The following is a 20,596-nucleotide window of genomic DNA, read 5'->3' as shown; positions in this document are numbered from 1 at the left end:
ATGTTAGGACTGGACCTTCGGATGAGGGGTTATGATTGGGCCTTGAGATGAGGGGTTAGGGCTGGGCCTTCGGTCGAGGGGTTAGAACTGTGCCTTCAGTTGAAGGGTTAGGGCTGGGCCTTGAGATGAGGGGTTAGGGTTGGGCCTTGATGAGGGATTAGGACTGAGCCTTCGGGTAAGGGGTGAGAGTGGATAAGAGAGGTGTTTGACATGATGGGACTAAAATGTTAAGAAGCAGTGTCACAAGAAGCAGCTGATAAATCAATGATAGACATGGACTGTGTTGGTGCTAGCTTTTTTCTAGGACAAATGTTTTTTATTTGTTATTATTGTACCTGGATGGTTAAAAGTAGTATAAAGTGTTACCAAATTAGGAATATGAATGCTGTATAACACAACTTTATTCATACCTCCAGTTGGAGAGGCAATCCTATCAGAAGAGAATGTGTGCTGCTCAACAATATGCTGCTGCACCACACAGCAAACTGGACAGCGACATGGTGTTGAAATGCACATTTCTAATGTGGCAGTTTTATTGTGTGCTGATGAAGATTTTAACTTTCGCTGTACATTTCACATCACCTTTCTTCCGAAAATGCTCTTTAACAGGCAAATGTTTTTTATAATATGGTCCAGCTGCAAATGACCTCCAGTCCGTGTTTTGCAAATGCCTGATGTCAACGAAAATACGTCGACAATCGCCCCTCTCCCCTTCCTTTTTCATGAGCCACTCGCGCTCAGCTTTGTTCTACGCGTCTCCATCGCTCCGCCTACTCTTCCTATCAGGATTTTTTCATTGCATCCATTTTTGTGCATTTAAGAAATCTCCAAGAATTATAAACCTGGAGGAAAGCGAGAAAGAGAGTGTGGGGCAAGGACTCGAAAGAAAAACTAACAAACAAGGAAAGAGGCGACGTCTTTATTTCAAAATGCGAGCAAACCCATTCTAAAGGATGACCGCGATGGGTTAGACAGGATTTAACATGATTGCAAAATAAAAGGCAAGAGCTCTATTCTATATTTCTCTACAATTCATCCGTGAATGGAATAGGATAATTGTGTTTGGAATGCTTGTTTCCAGAAGACCGTACATTTTGGTTATAAAACCAAAGGGCCTCTGTCCAGCATCTCCAGTGTATGTCTCATAGGCTACTGGAATTGGGGAGTTTGTGTGAGAATTAGGCGATCATTCTGTTGGATAGGTGTCTTGTGTTCCTCACCGATTAATTTCTCTGTATTTATTATGAGCTGTAGCAGCCTGCTATACCAAAACCGCTGAATCCCATTCAGATAAGGTTCGTGTATTGGGTGGAAATTGAGGCTATATAGAAAGCACGTCTGCATTCCTTGTAAAAATGAACATTTTGACATATTGTGTCTTATTATTAAAGCCCAAATATACCGGCATGCGTCAGAATATATGTGAACAATCCAACCGAAATGTCTTGCATTAGGGTGGCCTATGCTAGTGGTTATGATTATGAATACAAGAACCACACCAATTGAATATTTCAGCCTAATATTAGAGAGAAGCCATATGATTTTGAAATTAGGCAATTTTCTATTCAAATTAAGTATATTCATTCTATCACTCAATGTTGGTCTTAAAAAAAAAAAAAATGTTATTATTATTATTTTTTAGCAATTGTGTGTAGCGATGTCAGCTCCACTCGGGCCCCGGGGCCCAGGCGCCCCCCCGCCGGCTGGAGCCCTACCCGACCTGCCGGACCTCAGCCACCTCACCGAGGATGAGAGGAAGATCATCCTGGGCGTCATGGACCGACAGAAAAAGGAAGATGAGAAGGAACAGTCAATGCTAAAGTAAGCCATTATGATTCGCTATCATTCAAACGTGTGAGAGAGAGAGAGAGAGTGGAGAAAGAGAGAGAGTCATTGTGGGGACATCGCGCGCTAACTGTCACGTCAGCCGTGCTCGTGCAGTGAGTGCTGGGTTGGGGTAACCCTGTTGTAACTGGTTGTCGCGAGCTGGAGCTGATCACATTTCAGGGTTACGTAGCCTACGTCCTGCACATGTTGCCTGTTCTAATGGGCTGATCGTTCTGAGTGTAGAGAAGATATATTTATGAACATCATTGCCTGTAGAAATAGCTTTTACAATAAGGCAGCATGTTGGCTATGCATTTAGTCTGTTCTCCAAATGAATTTTCGGATAATATGAGCAGGGAGAAGAATCTTTGAGTCGGCTGAATATGCTTCAGTAGCCTATGCCTTTCAACAGTTAGCAGTGCATTTGAATCCTAGGCTATTAAGCGGCCTTCTCACTCTGTTGGCTTTGGGTTGGGTTAGCAACGGGCGCCATCTTCGCGTCAAATCATACTACTTCCTTTTCAATCACGTACATATTACACAACAATGATGAAACAATGGCGTTTGAATAAATAATTAGATATGTCCTGTATAATGATTTTCAACGTTAGCCTATCTGTCAGTGTTATAAAAACGGGAACGTTCCTTCTCCTGTGTGTGCAGAATCAGATGTCGCTGAGCATTTCAGCACCACGGCGCTGTCCAGTTCTAGGCATAGAGCAGCAGCACAGTCCTATGCCGTTGACGCTTGCGCGTTTAGATGGATCATTCATTGCTATTCATAGGCTAAACTTTGTGTGCCAAATTATTGACATGCATTTGACAACGCTTTTAGTGTGATACTGAATATTGAACACAGTTATCTCTATCTAGTCACTTCCTGCATATATTTTATTATCCTCATGAAACAACCGGTTGTGTTTCCATAAACTGTAACTTCATTTTTTGTGGAAAAGTCTCAAACATCCACTATTTTACTGTGGTTTTGGGATTATATTAAGACTGCTGTATTTTTTTCATCTACTTTCCTCTCCTTAAGTCTTTGGAATTTGAATAGATATGAGGAGATATTGTACCACAGGTTGGTTCTGATGAGTTCCCTCGTGGATCTACACAGTGGTTCAAGGGCCAACATGCAGGTTTTTCCAAAGAGCCTTTTGGATTCCAGATGTTCGTCCTTTTCTTAGTCCCAAATGGCACACTATTTCCTTTATAATGCATTACTTTAACCTATGGGCCCTGCTCAAAAGTAGTGCACTCTATAGAGAATAGAGTACCATTTGTGATGCACACCTTGTCTGAAGTACCTCCAGACACTGATGATTTCCGTCATCGGGTAAATATTAACAGTTGGGTTTGTTCTGATGGGGACTGGGGAGGAAGTCGCCTAGTGGAGCAATACTGTGGTAAATATGACTCACAGACTCCATAACGGAAGGCAGGCCACCTCAGTTTGTGGTGCTGCCTGCGTGTGAATCATCCCTGGCTGTTTTTCCCATCGCTGAGTGCTTTTTGTATTCCTCTCTCTCTCTCTCTCTCTCTCTCGCTCTCTCTTTCTCTCTCTCTCTGTCCCTCTTTCCCTCTCTTTCTCTTCTCTTGTCTTCTCTCTCTCACGCTCTCTCGCCCTCTCTCTGCCGTCTCTCTCTCTCTCGGAGGTAAAGCGATTGTCAGCTTTAGTCACTCACAGCCATGCAGGCTGCCTGTGATGTCAGAGCCTAGTGTAGCACAACTAACTGAGCAAGGATGCTAGTCTACCTTACAGGCGACATGGTCACTCAGTCACTGTTTCTAAAGTTCATTATTTTCAGACACACAGAGACTGGGGTGTTTTTACATTGTTTAAATGAACCTTTATTTAACTAGGCAAGTCAGTTAAGAACATATTCTTATTTACAATGACGACCTACCAAAAAACAAAAGGATTCCTGCTGGGATGGGGGCTGGGATTAAAAATGTAAAATTAAATATAGGACAAAACACACATCACAACAAGAGAGACACCACAACACCACATAAAGAGAGACCTAAGACAACAACATAGCATAGCAGCAACACATGACAACACAGCATGGTAGCAACACCACACGACAACAACATGGTAGCAACACAACATGGCTGCAGCACAACATGGTACTAACATTATCGGGCACAAAGGGGCAAGAAAGGTAGAGACAACAATACATCACACGAAGCAGCCAAAACTGTCAGTAAGAGTGTCCATGATTGAGTCTTTGAATGAAGAGATGGAGATAAAACGGTTCAGTTTGAGTGTTTTTTTGCAGCTCGTTCCAGTCTCTAGTTGCAGCAAACTGAAAAGAGGAGCTGCCCAGTGATGTGGGTGCTTTGGGGACCTTTAACAGAATGTGACTGAGGATGATGGCTGCAGTAGGTATCTCAGATAGGGGGAATGAGGTCTGAGTTTTTTTTATTTTATAAATAAGCATCAACCAGTGGGTCTTGCGATGGGTAGAGATGTTGGGCTGGGATGTGGCTAATGCAGAAATACAGTGCCTTGCGAAAGTATTCGGCCCCCTTGAACTTTGCGACCTTTTGCCAGGCTTCAAACATAAAGATATAAAACTGTATTTTTTTGTGAAGAATCAACAACAAGTGGGACACAAACATGAAGTGGAACGACATTTATTGGATATTTCAAACTTTTTTAACAAATCAAAAACTGAAAAATTGGGTGTGTAAAATTATTCAGCCCCTTTACTTTCAGTGCAGCAAACTCTCTCCAGAAGTTCAGTGAGGATCTCTGAATGATCCAATGTTGACCTAAATGACTAATGATGATAAATACAATCCACCTGTGTGTAATCAAGTCTCCGTATAAATGCACCTGCACTTTGATAGTCTCAGAGGTCCGTTAAAAGCGCAGAGAGCATCATGAAGAACAAGGAACACACCAGGCAGGTCCGAGATACTGTTGTGAATAAGTTTAAAGCCGGATTTGGATACAAAAAGATTTCCCAAGCTTTAAACATCCCAAGGAGCACTGTGCAAACGATAACATTGAAATGGAAGGAGTATCAGACCACTGAAAATCTACCAAGACCTGGCCGTCCCTCTAAACTTTCAGCTCATACAAGGAGAAGACTGATCAGAGATGCAGCCAAGAGGCCCATGATCACTCTGGATGAACTGCAGAGATCTACAGCTGAGGTGGGAGACTCTGTCCATAGGACAACAATCAGTCGTATATTGCACAAATCTGGCCTTTATGGAAGAGTGGCAAGAAAAAAGCAATTTCTTAAAGATATCCATAAAAAGTGTTGTTTAAAGTTTGCCATAAGCCACCTGGGAGACACACCAAACATGTGGAAGAAGGTGCTCTGGTCAGATGAAACCAAAATTGAACTTTTTGGCAACAATGCAAAACGTTATGTTTGGCGTAAAAGCAACACAGCTCATCACCCTGAACACACCATGCCCACTGTCAAACATGGTGGTGGCAGCATCATGGTTTGGGCCTGCTTTTCTTCAGCAGGGACAGGGAAGATGGTTACAATTGATGGGAAGATGGATGGAGCCAAATACAGGACCATTCTGGAAGAAAACCTGATGGAGTCTGCAAAAGACCTGAGACTGGGACGGAGATTTGTCTTCCAACAAGACAATGATCCAAAACATAAAGCAAAATCTACAATGGAATGGTTCAAAAATAAACATATCCAGGTGTTAGAATGGCCAAGTCAAAGTCCAGACCTGAATCCAATCGAGAATCTGTGGAAAGAACTGAAAACTGCTGTTCACAAATGCTCCCCATCCAACCTCACTGAGCTCAAGCTGTTTTGCAAGAAGGAATGGGAAAAAAATGTAGTCTCTCGATGTGCAAAATAAAGACATACCCCAAGCGACTTACAGCTGTAATCGCAGCAAAAGGTGGCGCTACAAAGTATTAACTTAAGGGGGCTGAATAATTTTGCACGCCCAATTTTTCAGTTTTTGATTTGTTAAAAAAGTTTGAAATATCCAATAAATGTCGTTCCACTTCATGATTGTGTCCCACTTGTTGTTGATTCTTCACAAAAGAATACAGTTTTACATCTTTATGTTTGAAGCCTGAAATGTGGCAAAAGGTCGCAAAGTTCAAGGGGGCCGAATACTTTCGCAAGGCACTGTATGTATCATTCCATAGTCTTACTAGCACTGATTTTGCAGAGAGTAGTTTTACTTCAAATGATCATGAGATGTGGTTGGTTTACCTACAATAGGTGAATGCACTTATTGTAAGTAAGTCCCTCTGGATAAGATTGTAGCTAAGGTGTATGATGCAGATGTATGATCACCCTGTCATGTTCCCTGTGTGGCCTCCCCCTTCCTCCCTCCCTTCTCTCCACCTCTCCCTCTCCTTCCTCCACCTCTTTCCCTCTAAATGCCTCAGTTGCCCTGTCTTCTCTCATTAGCAGAGGTGAACAAAGGAGTGTTGTGTGCCAAATATCACACTATTATTCCCCTCATAGTCCACAGGGCTCTGATCAAAAGTAGTGCACTATATAGGGAAGGGTGACAACTGGGATGCACACAGGGTATGTCACCCTCACAGCAGTTACTAATGTTAGTATTATAGTCTGGGCTGTTTGTCAACAAGTGATGTCAGCAGAGTGAACACACTGTATCAGACTACAGCAGTTCAGTTTGAAAAACATGTCACATGTTAAATACAATGTAGGTTTTAGGGGCTATTTGACATGGTGTGTTTTTATCCTGTATCACCTAACATGAGACAGGAACCTACGCTTTGCTATGGACACAAGTAGTGCACTATATAGGGAATAGGGAATAGAATAAGGCTCTAGCCAAAACTAGTGCACTATATAAGGAATAGGGTGCAATTTGATAGTCAACCTGTAATGTAATAGAAGGAATCCTGAGATACAGAAGGAGACATAGAGAGAGACAGAAAGAGAGACAGAAAGAGAGACAGAAAGAGACAGAAAGAGACAGGGAGAGACAGGGAAAGAAAGAGAGAGAGAGACAGAGAGAGACACAGAGAGAGACAGGGAGAGAGACAGGGAGAGAAAGAGAGAGAAAGAGAGAGAGAGAGAGAGAGACACAGAGAGAGACAGGGGAGATAGGGAGAGACAGCGAGAAAGAGAAAGAAGAGAGAGAGACAGGGAGAGAAAGAGAAAGACACAATGAGAGAGAGACAGAGAGAGACACAGAGAGAGACACAGAGAGAGACAGGGAGAGAAGGAGAGAGAGAGAGACAGGGAGAGAAAGAGAAAGACACACAGAGAGAGAGAGAGAGAGAGACACACACAGAGAGAGACAGGGGGAGACAGGGAGAGACAGGGAGAAAGAGAAAGAAGAGAGAGAGACAGGGAGAGAAAGAGAAAGACACAGAGAGAGAGAGAGAGAGAGAGACACACAGAGAGAGACAGGGGGAGACAGGGAGAGACAGGGAGAAAGAGAAAGAAGAGAGAGAGACAGGGAGAGAAAGAGAAAGACACAATGAGAGAGAGACAGAGAGAGACACAGAGAGAGACACAGAGAGAGACAGGGAGAGAAGGAGAGAGAGAGAGACAGGGGGAGACAGGGAGAAAGAGAAAGATGAGAGAGAGACAGGGAGAGAAAGAGAAAGAAGAGAGAGAGACAGAGAGAGACACAGAGAGAGACAGGGAGAGAAAGAGAGAGAGAGAGAGAGATAGCCAATCAAATGTTCAAGTTAAAGTGACGGGGTATTCACCTCTGACCCCACGAGGTCCAGAGCCTGCTGGTTGTCTGTTCTACCTGATTATTAATTGTACTCACCTGATGTCTCAGTTGTAAATCATTTTTGGAGTGGAACTGGCTTTGAGGTCCAGATTTGAGTTTTAGGGCTCTAGTGCTTGGTCAATTTTATGTCCCTCTGATACCGATTGGTTGTTTCCCCATACTAGCCTCCTATCCTTACAGTATACAGTAGTTCAACTTATTCCACTTATTGTTTCCAATCAGATGTAGTCTCTATAGCAGCCATAAGGTGTTCTAGAGCTCTGATTTGTTCAGAGAAACATCCATACATGTACTGTGAGTTTAGTTAACGAACAGCACTAATACTAGGTGATGTGATGCAATATGGAATGATTAAAGGCATTTACACTACTCCAATTAACCAAGCATCCATCACTCCAGGTCCACTGGCACTTCAAACAGACTGTAGCCAGCTAGCTGTATGCCTGCTGCAGCAGCCGGTCAGCTCCTCATGCTTCACTGAACCTCTGACTGTTACAGTAATGACAGATCCGGGACCCCTCCTCACCCAAACACCCTGGGATGCAGAGACCCAGGGCCACAGGGAGGATCCACAGATCCGCAGCCCAGGATCAGCAGTCCTAGTTGGGTTAACCCACAAGGCCCAGACGAGACCCGGGGGTCCACTTCTTCCAGAGAGTGACCTGGTGCCCCATGGTGCCCCACGGCGGAGGAGACCCTGTCTCTGCAGCCACTCTCCACTCCTGCGGTCCTTGTCTTATAGGCTGACTCATTATCCGTGTCCCAGTGCTCACCAGGGGCCTCCACTGACAGTCCTAATTACAGCAGCTGCCTCGTGTGAGGGACTCCCACCGAGATAGTGCTATTCTGGGTCTAAGACGTCTGCCACCGTGGCCCTGTCCGGGTCCTGCACCCCCGTCTAAAGAGCAGGGCAATAGAGGATGCCCCGGTCCCCACCCCCTGCTCCATCTCGTCTAAAGAGCAGGGCAATAGAGGATGCCCCGGTCACCACCCCCTGCTCCATCTCGTCTAAAGAGCAGGGCAATAGAGGATGCCCCGGTCACCACCCCCTGCTCCATCTCGTCTAAAGAGCAGGGCAATAGAGGATGCCCCGGTCCCCACCCCTGTATGTACTGTATTTTACTCCAAAGGGACTTGTATGGCAGGGGCCATGTACCCTGTCTGTCCAGAGTTGTTAATGATTAATGAATGCCAGTATGTTGACCATAATGATAGTCTTCTAAGAGTTGCCTAGACATCCTTCATGACTCAACCTTTTACCTCTCTTGCTCTTGATTCTCTACATACTCCTCATGTTACTAGGAAGATGTCTTATCAACACACAGGTCCTGAGAATTCTATGGGTCAGTAATGTCATAGTTACAACTCAATGTGAGGAAAAAGCATGCTGGCAAAACCCTGTGCTTCCTCACAAAGTGTGTGTGTGTGTGTGTGTGTGTGTGCGTGTGTACAGGTGTGTGCGTGTGTTTGTGTGGTAGGTAAAGAGGGTGAGGGGTGGGGGGTGGAGGGCTTCTGAAGAGGTTTGACCAAGAATTGGCTTTCTTTTCATTCACCATTTTAGCATAGCAATGTCATTGATTTCCCCAGCCCAGTTCATTCATCTCATAGAGGCAGAGAGCAGCATTAGCTGCATTGTGGGCAATGGAGTCCTCAGAGGGCATGAGCTCACAGCTCCAGGAACCAGAGGAGGCTCCTCCCCTTGCTGTACAGCAGAAGCCTGTGGTTGTAGTGGTTGTGTAGTGGTTGTGTAGTGGTTATGTAGTGGTTGTATAGTGATTTAGGACAGCAGAAACCTATGGTTGCGTAGTGGTTGTGTACAGCAGAGACCATTATGGTTGTGTGGTTGTGTGGTGAGGTAAAGAGGCATGTGCATTTCTCCAAAGCATCCCACTGGACAATGTAGACACCCACTCTCCCTCTTTACCATGCGAAGAGCAGTCTCCCATCAGCACAGTCTCACATCCCCCACCACACCCCCATGGGAGGGAGAGAGAGAGAAAGGGGGGTGGAAATAGAGAGGGGGGATAGATAGAGAGAGAGCGGGAGAGGGGGGTTTGGGGGGGGGGTGCTTGACACTGTAAAGCAGAATGTATGCCAAAGGAATATAGAATGTTAATTAAAGGAACAATGCGTTTTTGTGAGGCTAGGATTCTGATAGGCTGGAGTCTGGTTAGAGTTACACCAAACATGGAAATGTGGCTTGTCATAACCAGTTAATATTTCCACTTATCTCTCCCACTACATTTTATTCTGTCTCAGTCTGAACTGCCTTCTTCTTTGGCACTCACCATCTCTCTCCATCCATTTAATGCCACTTTGCTTCAGAGTATCTGTTGAGTTTGAAACCTTTCCTAAAACACTGAAAGCAAACTTTGAGGTTACATTCACAGTGCATGTCTCTTTAGACCTGATCTGATACAGTCCTTATTAGGATAATGCAGTTCAGTTATAAACTCAGCAGAAAAAGAAACACCCCTTTTTCAGGACCCTGTTTTTCAAAGATAATTCGTAAAAATCCAAATAATTTCACAGTTGTAAAAGGTTTAAACACTGTATTTTAAGACACTAACAGATTACAGCAGAAACCTATGGTTGCGTAGTGGTAGGCAGTTAAGGTCACAGTTAGAACTTAGGCCTTTCTACAGACTCTGAAAAACACCAAAAGAAAGAAAGGCCAATTGTGTGTCGCCATATGGACCTCCCGGTCGCGGCCGGCTGCGACAGAGCCTGGGCTCGAACCCAGAGTCTGTGGTGGCACAGCTAGCACTGTGATGCAGTACCCTAGACCACTGCGCCACCTGGGAGGCCCAGATGTTTCTTTTTTTTATGTCATATATACAAGGTGCACTGAGAAGCGTTATAGTCCTTGTTGTTCTGTGAACTAGCTACATTTCATTTTTTATTTCACCTTTATTTAACCAGGTAGGCCAGTTGAGAACAAGTTCTCATTCACAACTGCGACCTGGCCAAGATAAAGCAAAGCAGCACGAGGATGTGCAAGCAGAAATTCAGGTGTACAAAAGAGCAGAAAAACAAAAACAAACATGGGGATGAGGTAGGTAGTTGGTTGGATGGGCTATTTACAGATAGGCTATGTACGGCTGCATTGATCGGTAAGTTGCTCTGACAGCTGATGCTGATGCTTAAACTTCAGTGATTTTTGCAATTCGTTCCAGTCATTGGCAGCAGAGAACTGGAAGGAAAGATGGCCAAAGGAGGTGTTGGCTTTGGGGATGACCAGTGAAATATACCTGCTGGAGCAGGTGCTACAGGTGGGTGTTGCTATGGTGACCAGTGAGCTTAGATAAGGCAGAGCTATACCAAGCAAAGACTTATAGATGAGCTGGAGCCAGTGGGTTTGGCGACGAATATGAAGCGTGGGCCAGCCAACGAGAGCATACAGGTCGCAGTGGTGGGTAGTATATGGGGCTTTGGTGACAAAACGGATTGCACCATGATAGACTGCATCCAATTTGCTGAGTAAAGTGTTGGAGGCTAATTTGTAAATGTCATCGCCGAAGTCGAGAATCGGTAGGATAATCCATTTTACAAGGGTAAGTTTGGCAGCATGAGTGGAGGCTTTGTTGCGAAATAGGAATCCAATTCTAGATTTAACTTTGGATTGGGGATGCTTAATGTGGGAGGAGAGTTTACAGTCTAGCCAGACACCTAGGTATTTATAGTTGTCCTCATATTCTAAGTCACAACCATCCAGAGTAGAGATGCTAGTCGGGCGAGTGCGGGCAGCGATTGGTTGAAGAGCATGCGTTTCATTTGACTTACATTTAAGAGCAGTTGGAGGCCACGGAAGGAGTGTTGTATGGCGTTGAAGCTCATTTGGAGGTTTGTTAACACAGTGTCCAAAGAAGGGCCAGATGTATACAAAATGTTGTCTGCGTAGAGGTGGATCAAAGAATCACCCGCAGCAAGAGCGACATCATTGATATATACAGAGAAAAGAGTCGGCCCGAGAATTGAACCCTGTGGCACCCCCATAGAGACTGCCAGAGGTCGGGACAAAAGGCCCTCCGATTTGACACACTGAACTCTATCTGAGATGTAATTGGTGAATCAGGTGAGGCAGTCATTGATTGACAGAGTCGAAAGCCTTGGCCAGGTCGATGAAGACGTCTGCACAGTACTGTATTTTATCAATGGCGGTTATGATATCATTTAGTCATTTAACAGATGCTCTAATCCAGAGAGATTTAGAGGAGCTATTAGTGTTTTCTGCCTTGCTCAAGGGCACATCAAAACATTTTTCACATCGTCAGCCCGGGGATTCAAACCAGCCCAACACCTTTAAGCACTAGGCTACCTGCTAGCTTGCTTAGTGTCAGTAGCACACCGAGGGAGTGAAGCATTGACGTAAGAGATGGTATCAGCTGAAACCATTGGTTGAATAGTGGGTGTGTATTGGTTATGTAGTGGTTGTGTACAGAAGAGATCTATGGTTGGGAGGTTGTGTTGTGGTTTGGTAGTGGTTTCTGTTGTATGAGAGGTGAAACGGCCTGCGTTCTGTGAGCTAGCTGGCTGAATGTCAGTAACTGGCTGAGGGAGAGAGAGAGCAGCTCTATACTGACGTATGAGATGGTATCTGGAGCCTGTTCTGCTGCTGATTTGACAGGAACAGGACATCAGGCCCATTCACAGAGAAATAATTCTCGTCATCTCCAACAGCACACGGCTAGCTTCTCTGGGACAGGGACAGGAGGAGCCCATTGTCTCCCAAAGCTTTGTTCTTTATTAAACACATAGATCTGCATTAGTCACCAGTGCCCATATGCACATATTCACTTCCGTTCCATTCTATTCTTGTTGATTAAGTACGAAAACACGCCATGGAAATGTACGTTTCTCACCGAGACGTTTCAATCACATTTGCAGAGCACAGTGTTTACAGTGTACAGTAACGGAGAGTATTTCTGGTAGGGACTGTAGTAGCAGTATAGTGTATTGTAGTTTAGGAATGTAGTGTGCTGCCCAGGCCGAGCACAGTATATACAGTGTACAGTAACGGAGATTATTCCTAGTAGGGACAGTAGTAGCAGTATAGTGTATTGTAGTGTAGGGATGTAGTGTGCTGCCCAGCCAGAACACATAGCTCCTGGCGTAACACTGTTACATAAGCCTCTGACAGAGAGCATGCTGGGAAAAGGCAGCCTGGGCGGCCGGAAAGCGGGCAGTCAGCATTACTGAGGAGGGGCTGGTGAAACCAGAGAGAGAGAGGTGGGAGACCAGAGAGAGGGGGGTGGGGGAAGAGAAAGATTGAAAGTTTGCAAAAGAGGGAGAAAGAAAGAGGGGGAGGGCGATAGAGAGAGGGAGACAAAAAAGGAGAAAGTGAAAGAGAAAGAAATACTTTTTTGACCCATGGAACCAAGCAGCTGAGGAGAGAATACAGAATATGAACAGCATCTACAAGCATGGATATGAACCTATATCCTATTAATCTGGTGTCGTGTCTTTATTATCATTAACTGAAGACTTATAGTTTTTATCAAAGATTCTCTGTAATTAGTATTACGCGATCAACGGATTAATCATGTAACTAATTAACTAGGAAGTCGGGGCACCAAGAAAAAATATTCAGATTACAAGGTTATAATTTCCTAATATAACCTTTCAGATATTTTAATATCTGATTCATAGTCTTCTGATTAATTAATTATTTACTTTACCTCACGTTAGTCTCATTCCAAACGTCGTAAATTGTTGGTTATCTGCATGAACCCCGTCTTCACTATGAGGGGATAGTTCAGAGTGGCATTAATTTGTTCGCTATAGAATGGCGGTTGTCGTTCTTCGCGTTCAATGATACCGAATTCCTAGCTGCAGACTAGTAATTAATATCAAAGACTTGTTCTTATTCTGTCGGTATCGATAGTCTAAGAGTTTAACCACGTGGTATGGTTAAAAGATTCACCAATGGTCTACAACCTTTGTCTCCTCCTAATGGAGAAAAGCATGGTCTGCAACCTTTAGCCATCTCGTAATTGAGATAAGCTCGGTCTGCTGATCGAAAACCCGAGTGGGGTTTTTATTCGGAATTGCAGAAAAGTGCTGTCCCAGGATGTCTGACCCTAACTGGGCTCAGGGGCAGTCCTCTGATTTAGTTCAAATCAAAAGGGAATTGTATTTTTCTTCATTAAACAGTCCAAAATCATATTACACAATTATACAAACAGTATCACACTCACTCATTCATCTAATACAACAATTAGATGTAAACCTCATATCTGAGGCTATTATATAAACAGCGTTATGGTAATGTGGCCACACCGTCTCCCATGAGCTTCCCCAAGTTGTGACAAAAGGACCTGTTCGTAGCTGGATTCTTCATCAATATTTTATACTTTCTCCGGAACATGAAATTTGTTCGTACCTCAAGTTCTGTGAGGTGGAAGGATTTCCTTTGTTCTCTATGAAAATGTACTCTCTCTATACTGGGCCATGTGGCAGGGTCTTCTCAGGAATTTATGACCTCTCTGACCACAGCAACCTAGTTGAAGGAGGCAAGGGGGAGGCAGGGAGAGGGGGATGGGCTTGCTATACCCAAAGAGGCCAACGTCATGACACTGGGCTTGTAGTTTTCAGTCAAAGATGACTTCTAGTTCCTTGCAAACAATTATTTCTTTGTTGGGGGTTATTTTTGTGTGAAGGGTGAAGGGAAACAAGACAAAACCAATGGAAAATGAAAAATGGTTCAGTGATGGCAAGAAGGTCGGTGACGTCGACCGCCGAACACCGCCCGAACAAGGAGAGGGACCGACTTCGGCGGAAGTCGTGACAAAAGAAGAATGGTGTTCATGGGAGGACACCATGGAAGAAGACACTGCTGTCCCAAAAAAATGTGCTGCACGTCTGAAGTTCGCAAAAGAGCACCTGGATGTTCCACAGCTCTACTGGCAAAATATTCTGTGGACCAATGAAGCTAATGTTGAGTTGTTTGGAAGAAACACAACACTATGTGTTCTAAAAAAGGCACAGCACACCAACATCAAAACCTCATCCCAACTGTAAACTATGGTGGAGGGAGCATCGTGGTTTGGGGGTGCTTTGCTTCCTCAGGGCCTGGACAGCTTGCTATCATCAATGGAAAAATGAATTCCCAAGTTTCTCAAGACATTTTGCAGGAGAATGTAAGGCTATCTGTCCGCCAATTGAAGCTCAACAGAAGTTAGGTGATACAACAGGACAACAACCCAAAAGACAGAAGTAAATCAACAACAGAATGGCTTCAACAGAAGAAAATACACCTTCTGGAGTGGCCCAGTCAGTCCAGACCTCAACCCGAATTGAGATGCTGTGGCATGACCTCAAGAGAGAGCTTCACACCAGACATCCCAAGAATATTGTGGAACTGAAACAGTTTAGTAAAGAGGAATGGTCCAAAATTACTCCTGACCGTTGTGCAGGTCTGATCCGCAACTACAGAAAACATTTGGTTGAGGTTATTGCTGCCAAAGGAGGGTCAACCAGTTATTAAATCCAAGGGTTCACATACTTTTTCCAACCTGCACTGTGAATGTTTACACAGTGTGTTCAATAAAGACAATTATAATTGTTTGTGTGTTATTAGTTTAAGCAGACTGTTTGTCTATTGTTGTAACTTAGATGAAGATCAGGTCATATATTATGACCAATCTATGCAGAAATCCAGGTAATTCTAAAGGGTTCACATACGTTCCCTTCCCACTGTTTGCTGGTCACCTAAGTTTGTACCTGTAGACTTTCCATCACCATGAATGAAAACAATGACCAATACACTAAATTAGTACATTAAGACGTCAGGTGGTTTGTGGTGATGTGATGATGAGGCCAGGCTAGGGTCTCCATGTTAACATGACCCATCAGGCCAGGCTAGGGTCTCCATGTTAACATGACCCATCAGGCCAGGCTAGGGTCTCCATGTTAACATGACCCATCAGTCCAGGCTAGGGTCTCCATGTTAACATGACCCATCAGGCCAGGCTAGGGTCTCCATGTTAACATGACCCATCAGGCCAGGCTAGGGTCTCCATGTTAACATGACCCATCAGGCCAGGCTAGGGTCTCCACGTTAACATGACCCATCAGGCCAGGCTAGGGTCTCCATGTTAACATGACCCATCAGGCCAAGCTAGGGTCTCCATGTTAACATGACCCATCAGGCCAGGCTAGGGTCTCCATGTTAACATGACCCATCAGGCCAGGCTAGGGTCTCCATGTTAACATGACCCATCAGGCCAGGCTAGGGTCTCCATGTTAACATGACCCATCAGGCCAGTCTAGGGTCTCCATGTTAACATGACCCAACAGGCCAGGCTAGGGTCTCCATGTTAACATGACCCATCAGGCCAGGCTAGGGTCTCCACGTTAACATGACCCATCAGGCCAGGCTAGGGTCTCCATGTTAACATGACCCATCAGGCCAGGCTAGGGTCTCCATGTTAACATGACCCATCAGGCCAGGCTAGGGTCTCCATGTTAACATGACACAGACAAATGTCCCTTTCTACTGGGCTCTCTTTCTACTGGGCTCAGGCTTATCACATGTCAATACAATGGAACTGGAAGGGATTGACACCATGGGACCTATTTGAAAATGGTTTGACCAGACTGAAGAGAGTTAAGGGTGTATGATAGAACTGTGATAAAGCTGTGAAAGAACTGTGAAAGAACTGTGAAAGAACTGTGATAGAACTGTGAAAGAACTGTGAAAGAACTGTGATAGAACTGTGAAAGAACTGTGAAAGAACTGTGAAAGAACTGTGATAGAACTGTGATAAAGCTGTGATAGAACTGTGAAAGAACTGTGATAGAACTGTGATAAAGCTGTGATAGAACTGTGAAAGAACTGTGATAGAACTGTGATAAAGCTGTGATAGAACTGTGATAGAGCTGTGATAGAGCTGTGATAGAGCTGTGATACTGTGATAGAACTGTGATAGAGCTGTGATAGAACTGTGATAGAGCTGTGATACTGTGATAGAACTGTGATAGAGCTGTGATAGAACTGTGATAGAACTGTGATAGAGCTGTGATAGAACTGTGATAGAGCTGTGATATAACTGTTATAGTACTGTGATAGAACTGTGATAGAACTGTGATAGAACTGTGATAGAGCTGTGATAGAGCTGTGATAGAACTGTGATAGAGCTGTGATAGAACTGTGATAGAGCTGTGATAGAACTGTGATAGAGCTGTGACAGAGCTGTGATAGAGCTGTGATAGAACTGTGATAGAGCTGTGATAGAACTGTGATAGAGCTGTGATATAACTGTTATAGTACTGTGATAGAACTGTGATATTACTGGATCAATATTTCCATGGATGTTGAGGTCTGAAGCAGAATGACAACTGAGAACAGTCAAATAATAAAAACAAACCACCTCTTTCTGTCACACTTGTGCTGTGTGTGTGTGTGTGTGTGTGTGTGTGTGTGTGTGTGTGTGTGTGTGTGTGTGTGTGTGTGGTGTGTGTGGTGTGTGTGTGTGTGTGTGTGTGTGTGTGGTCTGTGTGTGTGTGTGTGTGTGTGTGTGTGTGTGTGTGTGTGTGTGTGTGTGTGTGTGTGTGTGCGGACGTGGCTGATTCAGGACTCAGCTAGTTGGAGCAGGTGCTAGCTGGTGACTCAAAAAGCTGTGTGCTGTTTCTGTCTCTGTCTCTCTCTTTCTCTGTCTCTGTCTCTGTCTGTCTCCGTCTCTTTCTCCCACAACACACAAACACATACACTATGTATATATTGGTAAATAATGCCTATTAGCAACGCGTGCAGAGGAGGCCTGACCAAAGAGAGACATTATGTAATAGCCACGGGTAGTGTGTGTGTGGTTGCTAGCTAGCGTTGGAAAATCTTACATGTGCTTATACAACCCCTAATCGCATCCTTTAGAAACAACATTAGCCTTGTTAGTGGGGTCTGCAGCTTCTCTGTACTTTTACCATCACATCAAAGAACAGACCAAAGATGAACAGGACATGGTTACAGAGATGTGTACATACTGTAGATGATTCATATCAGATAAATCCTCTGTTAGCTGAGCCAGGTGGGCTAGCTGCCCAGTGCAGAGTGATGGGACTCTGACAGTTCAACACAGGTGGGCTAGCTGCCCAGTTCAGAGTGATGGGACTCTGACAGTTCAACACAGGTGGGCTAGCTGCCCAGTGCAGAGTGGTGGGACTCTGACAGTTCAACACAGGTGGGCTAGCTGCCCAGTGCAGAGTGGTGGGACTCTGACAGTTCAACACAGGTGGGCTAGCTGCCCAGTGCAGAGTGGTGGGACTCTGACAGTTCAACACAGGTGGGCTAGCTGCCCAGTGCAGAGTGATGGGACTCTGACAGTTCAACACAGGTGGGCTAGCTGCCCAGTGCAGAGTGGTGGGACTCTGACAGTTCAACACAGGTGGGCTAGCTGCCCAGTGCAGAGTGGTGGGACTCTGACAGTTCAACACAGGTGGGCTAGCTGCCCAGTTCAGAGTGATGGGACTCTGACAGTTCAACACAGGTGGGCTAGCTGCCCAGTGCAGAGTGGTGGGACTCTGACAGTTCAACACAGGTGGGCTAGCTGCCCAGTGCAGAGTGATGGGACTCTGACAGTTCAACACAGGTGGGCTAGCTGCCCAGTTCAGAGTGATGGGACTCTGACAGTTCAACACAGGTGGGCTAGCTGCCCAGTTCAGAGTGGTGGGACTCTGACAGTTCAACACAGGTGGGCTAGCTGCCGAGTGCAGAGTGATGGGACTCTGACAGTTCAACACAGGTGGGCTAGCTGCCCAGTGCAGAGTGGTGGGACTCTGACAGTTCAACACGGGTGGGCTAGCTGCCCAGTTCAGAGTGGTGGGACTCTGACAGTTCAACACAGGTGGGCTAGCTGCCCAGTTCAGAGTGGTGGGACTCTGACAGTTCAACACAGGTGGGCTAGCTGTCTAGTGCAGAGTGGTGGGACTCTGACAGTTCAACACAGGTGGGCTAGCTGTCTAGTGCAGAGTGGTGGGACTCTGACAGTTCAACACAGGTGGGCTAGCTGCCCAGTTCAGAGTGGTGGGACTCTGACAGTTCAACACAGGTGGGCTAGCTGTCTAGTGCAGAGTGGTGGGACTCTGACAGTTCAACACAGGTGGGCTAGCTGTCTAGTGCAGAGTGGTGGGACTCTGACAGTTCAACACAGGTGGGCTAGCTGCCCAGTTCAGAGTGGTGGGACTCTGACAGTTCAACACAGGTGGGCTAGCTGTCTAGTGCAGAGTGGTGGGACTCTGACAGTTCAACACAGGTGGGCTAGCTGCCCAGTGCAGAGTGGTGGGACTCTGACAGTTCAACACAGGTGGGTGTTTTTGTTTTGGTATGCAGGCTGGGCCCCTTCATATTGCTATGGTGTAGCCCATATATCTGTCATTGGATACGCCATGGAGAAGATGAAGGCTCACTGTGTATTGTGTGTGTGTGTGTGTGTGTGTGTGTGTGTGTGTGTGGTCGGACAGTGTTTAGCTAGATTATAATGGAATGGTGATTGACACATATACGGAGGATGAATAGTCATTATGACATCACCACTAATTAATTTATGACCTTATGTAAGCTACAGTAGGACATGCTGCATGCTGTTTGTACATGAATGCACACACACACACAAACACAACACAACACAACACACACACAACAACACACACACACACACCACAACATACACACAACACACACACACACACACACACACACACACACACACACACACACACACACACACACACACACACACACACACACATGGAGCAATACAGAGACGTTGTTGTTGTCTACAGTTTCTACTACAACACATGATTAGATATTGTGTATGTTTGTGTCCGTGTGTATGTTTGTGTCCGTGTGTGTGTGTGTGTGCGTGCGTGTGTGTGTGTAAAAAGCGTTTATCCTGGGCCCGACCTCTTGGACTGATGTGCGATGGTGAAGGGATCTAGTACTAGTCCCCTAATATCACCACACCCCACTGAGATACTGCCACCGTTACCATGACTACACTAAGATGGGATGTGTTGTATGGCAGAGGGTGTTGCATATAGAGCATTCCCCAGTCAAACCTAGACTACTCCTATTTGAGTTCCGTCCTGTGAGGCGAGAGGAAGGTATTTGCAGGAAGGTATTTTAGGCTGTCGATGCTAATTTAACGTTTTTCCATTTCTATGTGCTAATGTAAGGTTAACTGCTGACTCAGTGTTGTTGGACATATCCCCATTTATTGGCTCTGAGATCCTTTTAAGGTTATTACCAGATTGATTTAGGCAGTGGGTATTACAGGGCTGTCTTAGTTCAGCTTGGTTACAGTGAGGCAGCAGGGTTACATTTAATATTGTTAGCTTCGACGGACATTATCCCTGTGTGGGTGGTTTTAAACCCTGTGTACTAATGCAGTGTGTGTGTGTGTGTGTGTGTGTGTGTGTATTATGCCTGTGCAGCAGTATTTCTGTCCACTGATGGGTGTGTATCTGTCTAAGTGCTGTCACAGTGATATCATGGTATCATGTAGCCCTGCCTGGCTGGCTGTTTTCCCATGTGTGTACTCCTGTACATGTTTGCAATTTAGTTAAGCAAGCCAATAGTGACGTACTTGCCAGAGATGAATTGAGACAGGTAATTGTGGCTAAGTATCAAATGGCTCCCACAGGGCTCTAGTCAACAGTAGTGCACTAAATAATGAATAGGGTGCCATTTGGGATGCATCCTGCACAGCACAATATTAGCCTGGGTATCCATTACCCCTCTATTGTTAGCCATGCAGGCTATTATTATAAGCTACTTTGAAAGAGAGAGAGAGAGAGAGAGCGAGAGAGAGAGAAAGAAAGAAAGAGAGAGTTTGAGTTTTTATAAAACCTTTATTTTTTACTCAAGTGTTAACATAAATAATGACACACTGCCTTTTCAGAAATGAAACAACAAATGTAATTCCTAAACAAAAATAAATACATAACATATACATTCAACTTATTTCATCAGCAAAAAATAATTTCCCCTCTACAAAACAAAGCGCTCCTTCGTAGGCCCACTTCTCCTCAAATAATAGGAGATATTTTACAG

At 45.0% G+C, this 20,596-nt stretch overlaps 1 protein-coding gene across 33 annotated transcripts in view; it reads left to right on the top strand.

Moving 5' to 3' along the window:
* The first annotated feature begins 1,646 nt into the window (after nt 1-1,646).
* Nucleotides 1,647-20,596, top strand: part of rims2a (regulating synaptic membrane exocytosis 2a) — a 247,315-nt gene continuing 228,365 nt past the window's right edge. For all 33 annotated transcript variants that reach the window (XM_090227805.1, XM_090227695.1, XM_090227752.1 and 30 more), the window contains exon 1: nt 1,647-1,821. In XM_090227805.1, coding sequence (XP_090083931.1) covers nt 1,658-1,821 — 164 coding nt within the window. In that variant the 5' untranslated portion in view covers nt 1,647-1,657. The remainder of the gene's footprint in view (nt 1,822-20,596) is intronic.

The sequence above is a fragment of the Oncorhynchus mykiss genome, chromosome 3 (genome assembly GCF_057628025.1).
Source record: "Oncorhynchus mykiss isolate SJ-2025 chromosome 3, ASM5762802v1, whole genome shotgun sequence".
Classification (NCBI taxonomy): domain Eukaryota; kingdom Metazoa; phylum Chordata; class Actinopteri; order Salmoniformes; family Salmonidae; genus Oncorhynchus; species Oncorhynchus mykiss.
This window is presented reverse-complemented; position numbering and strand designations above follow the sequence as displayed.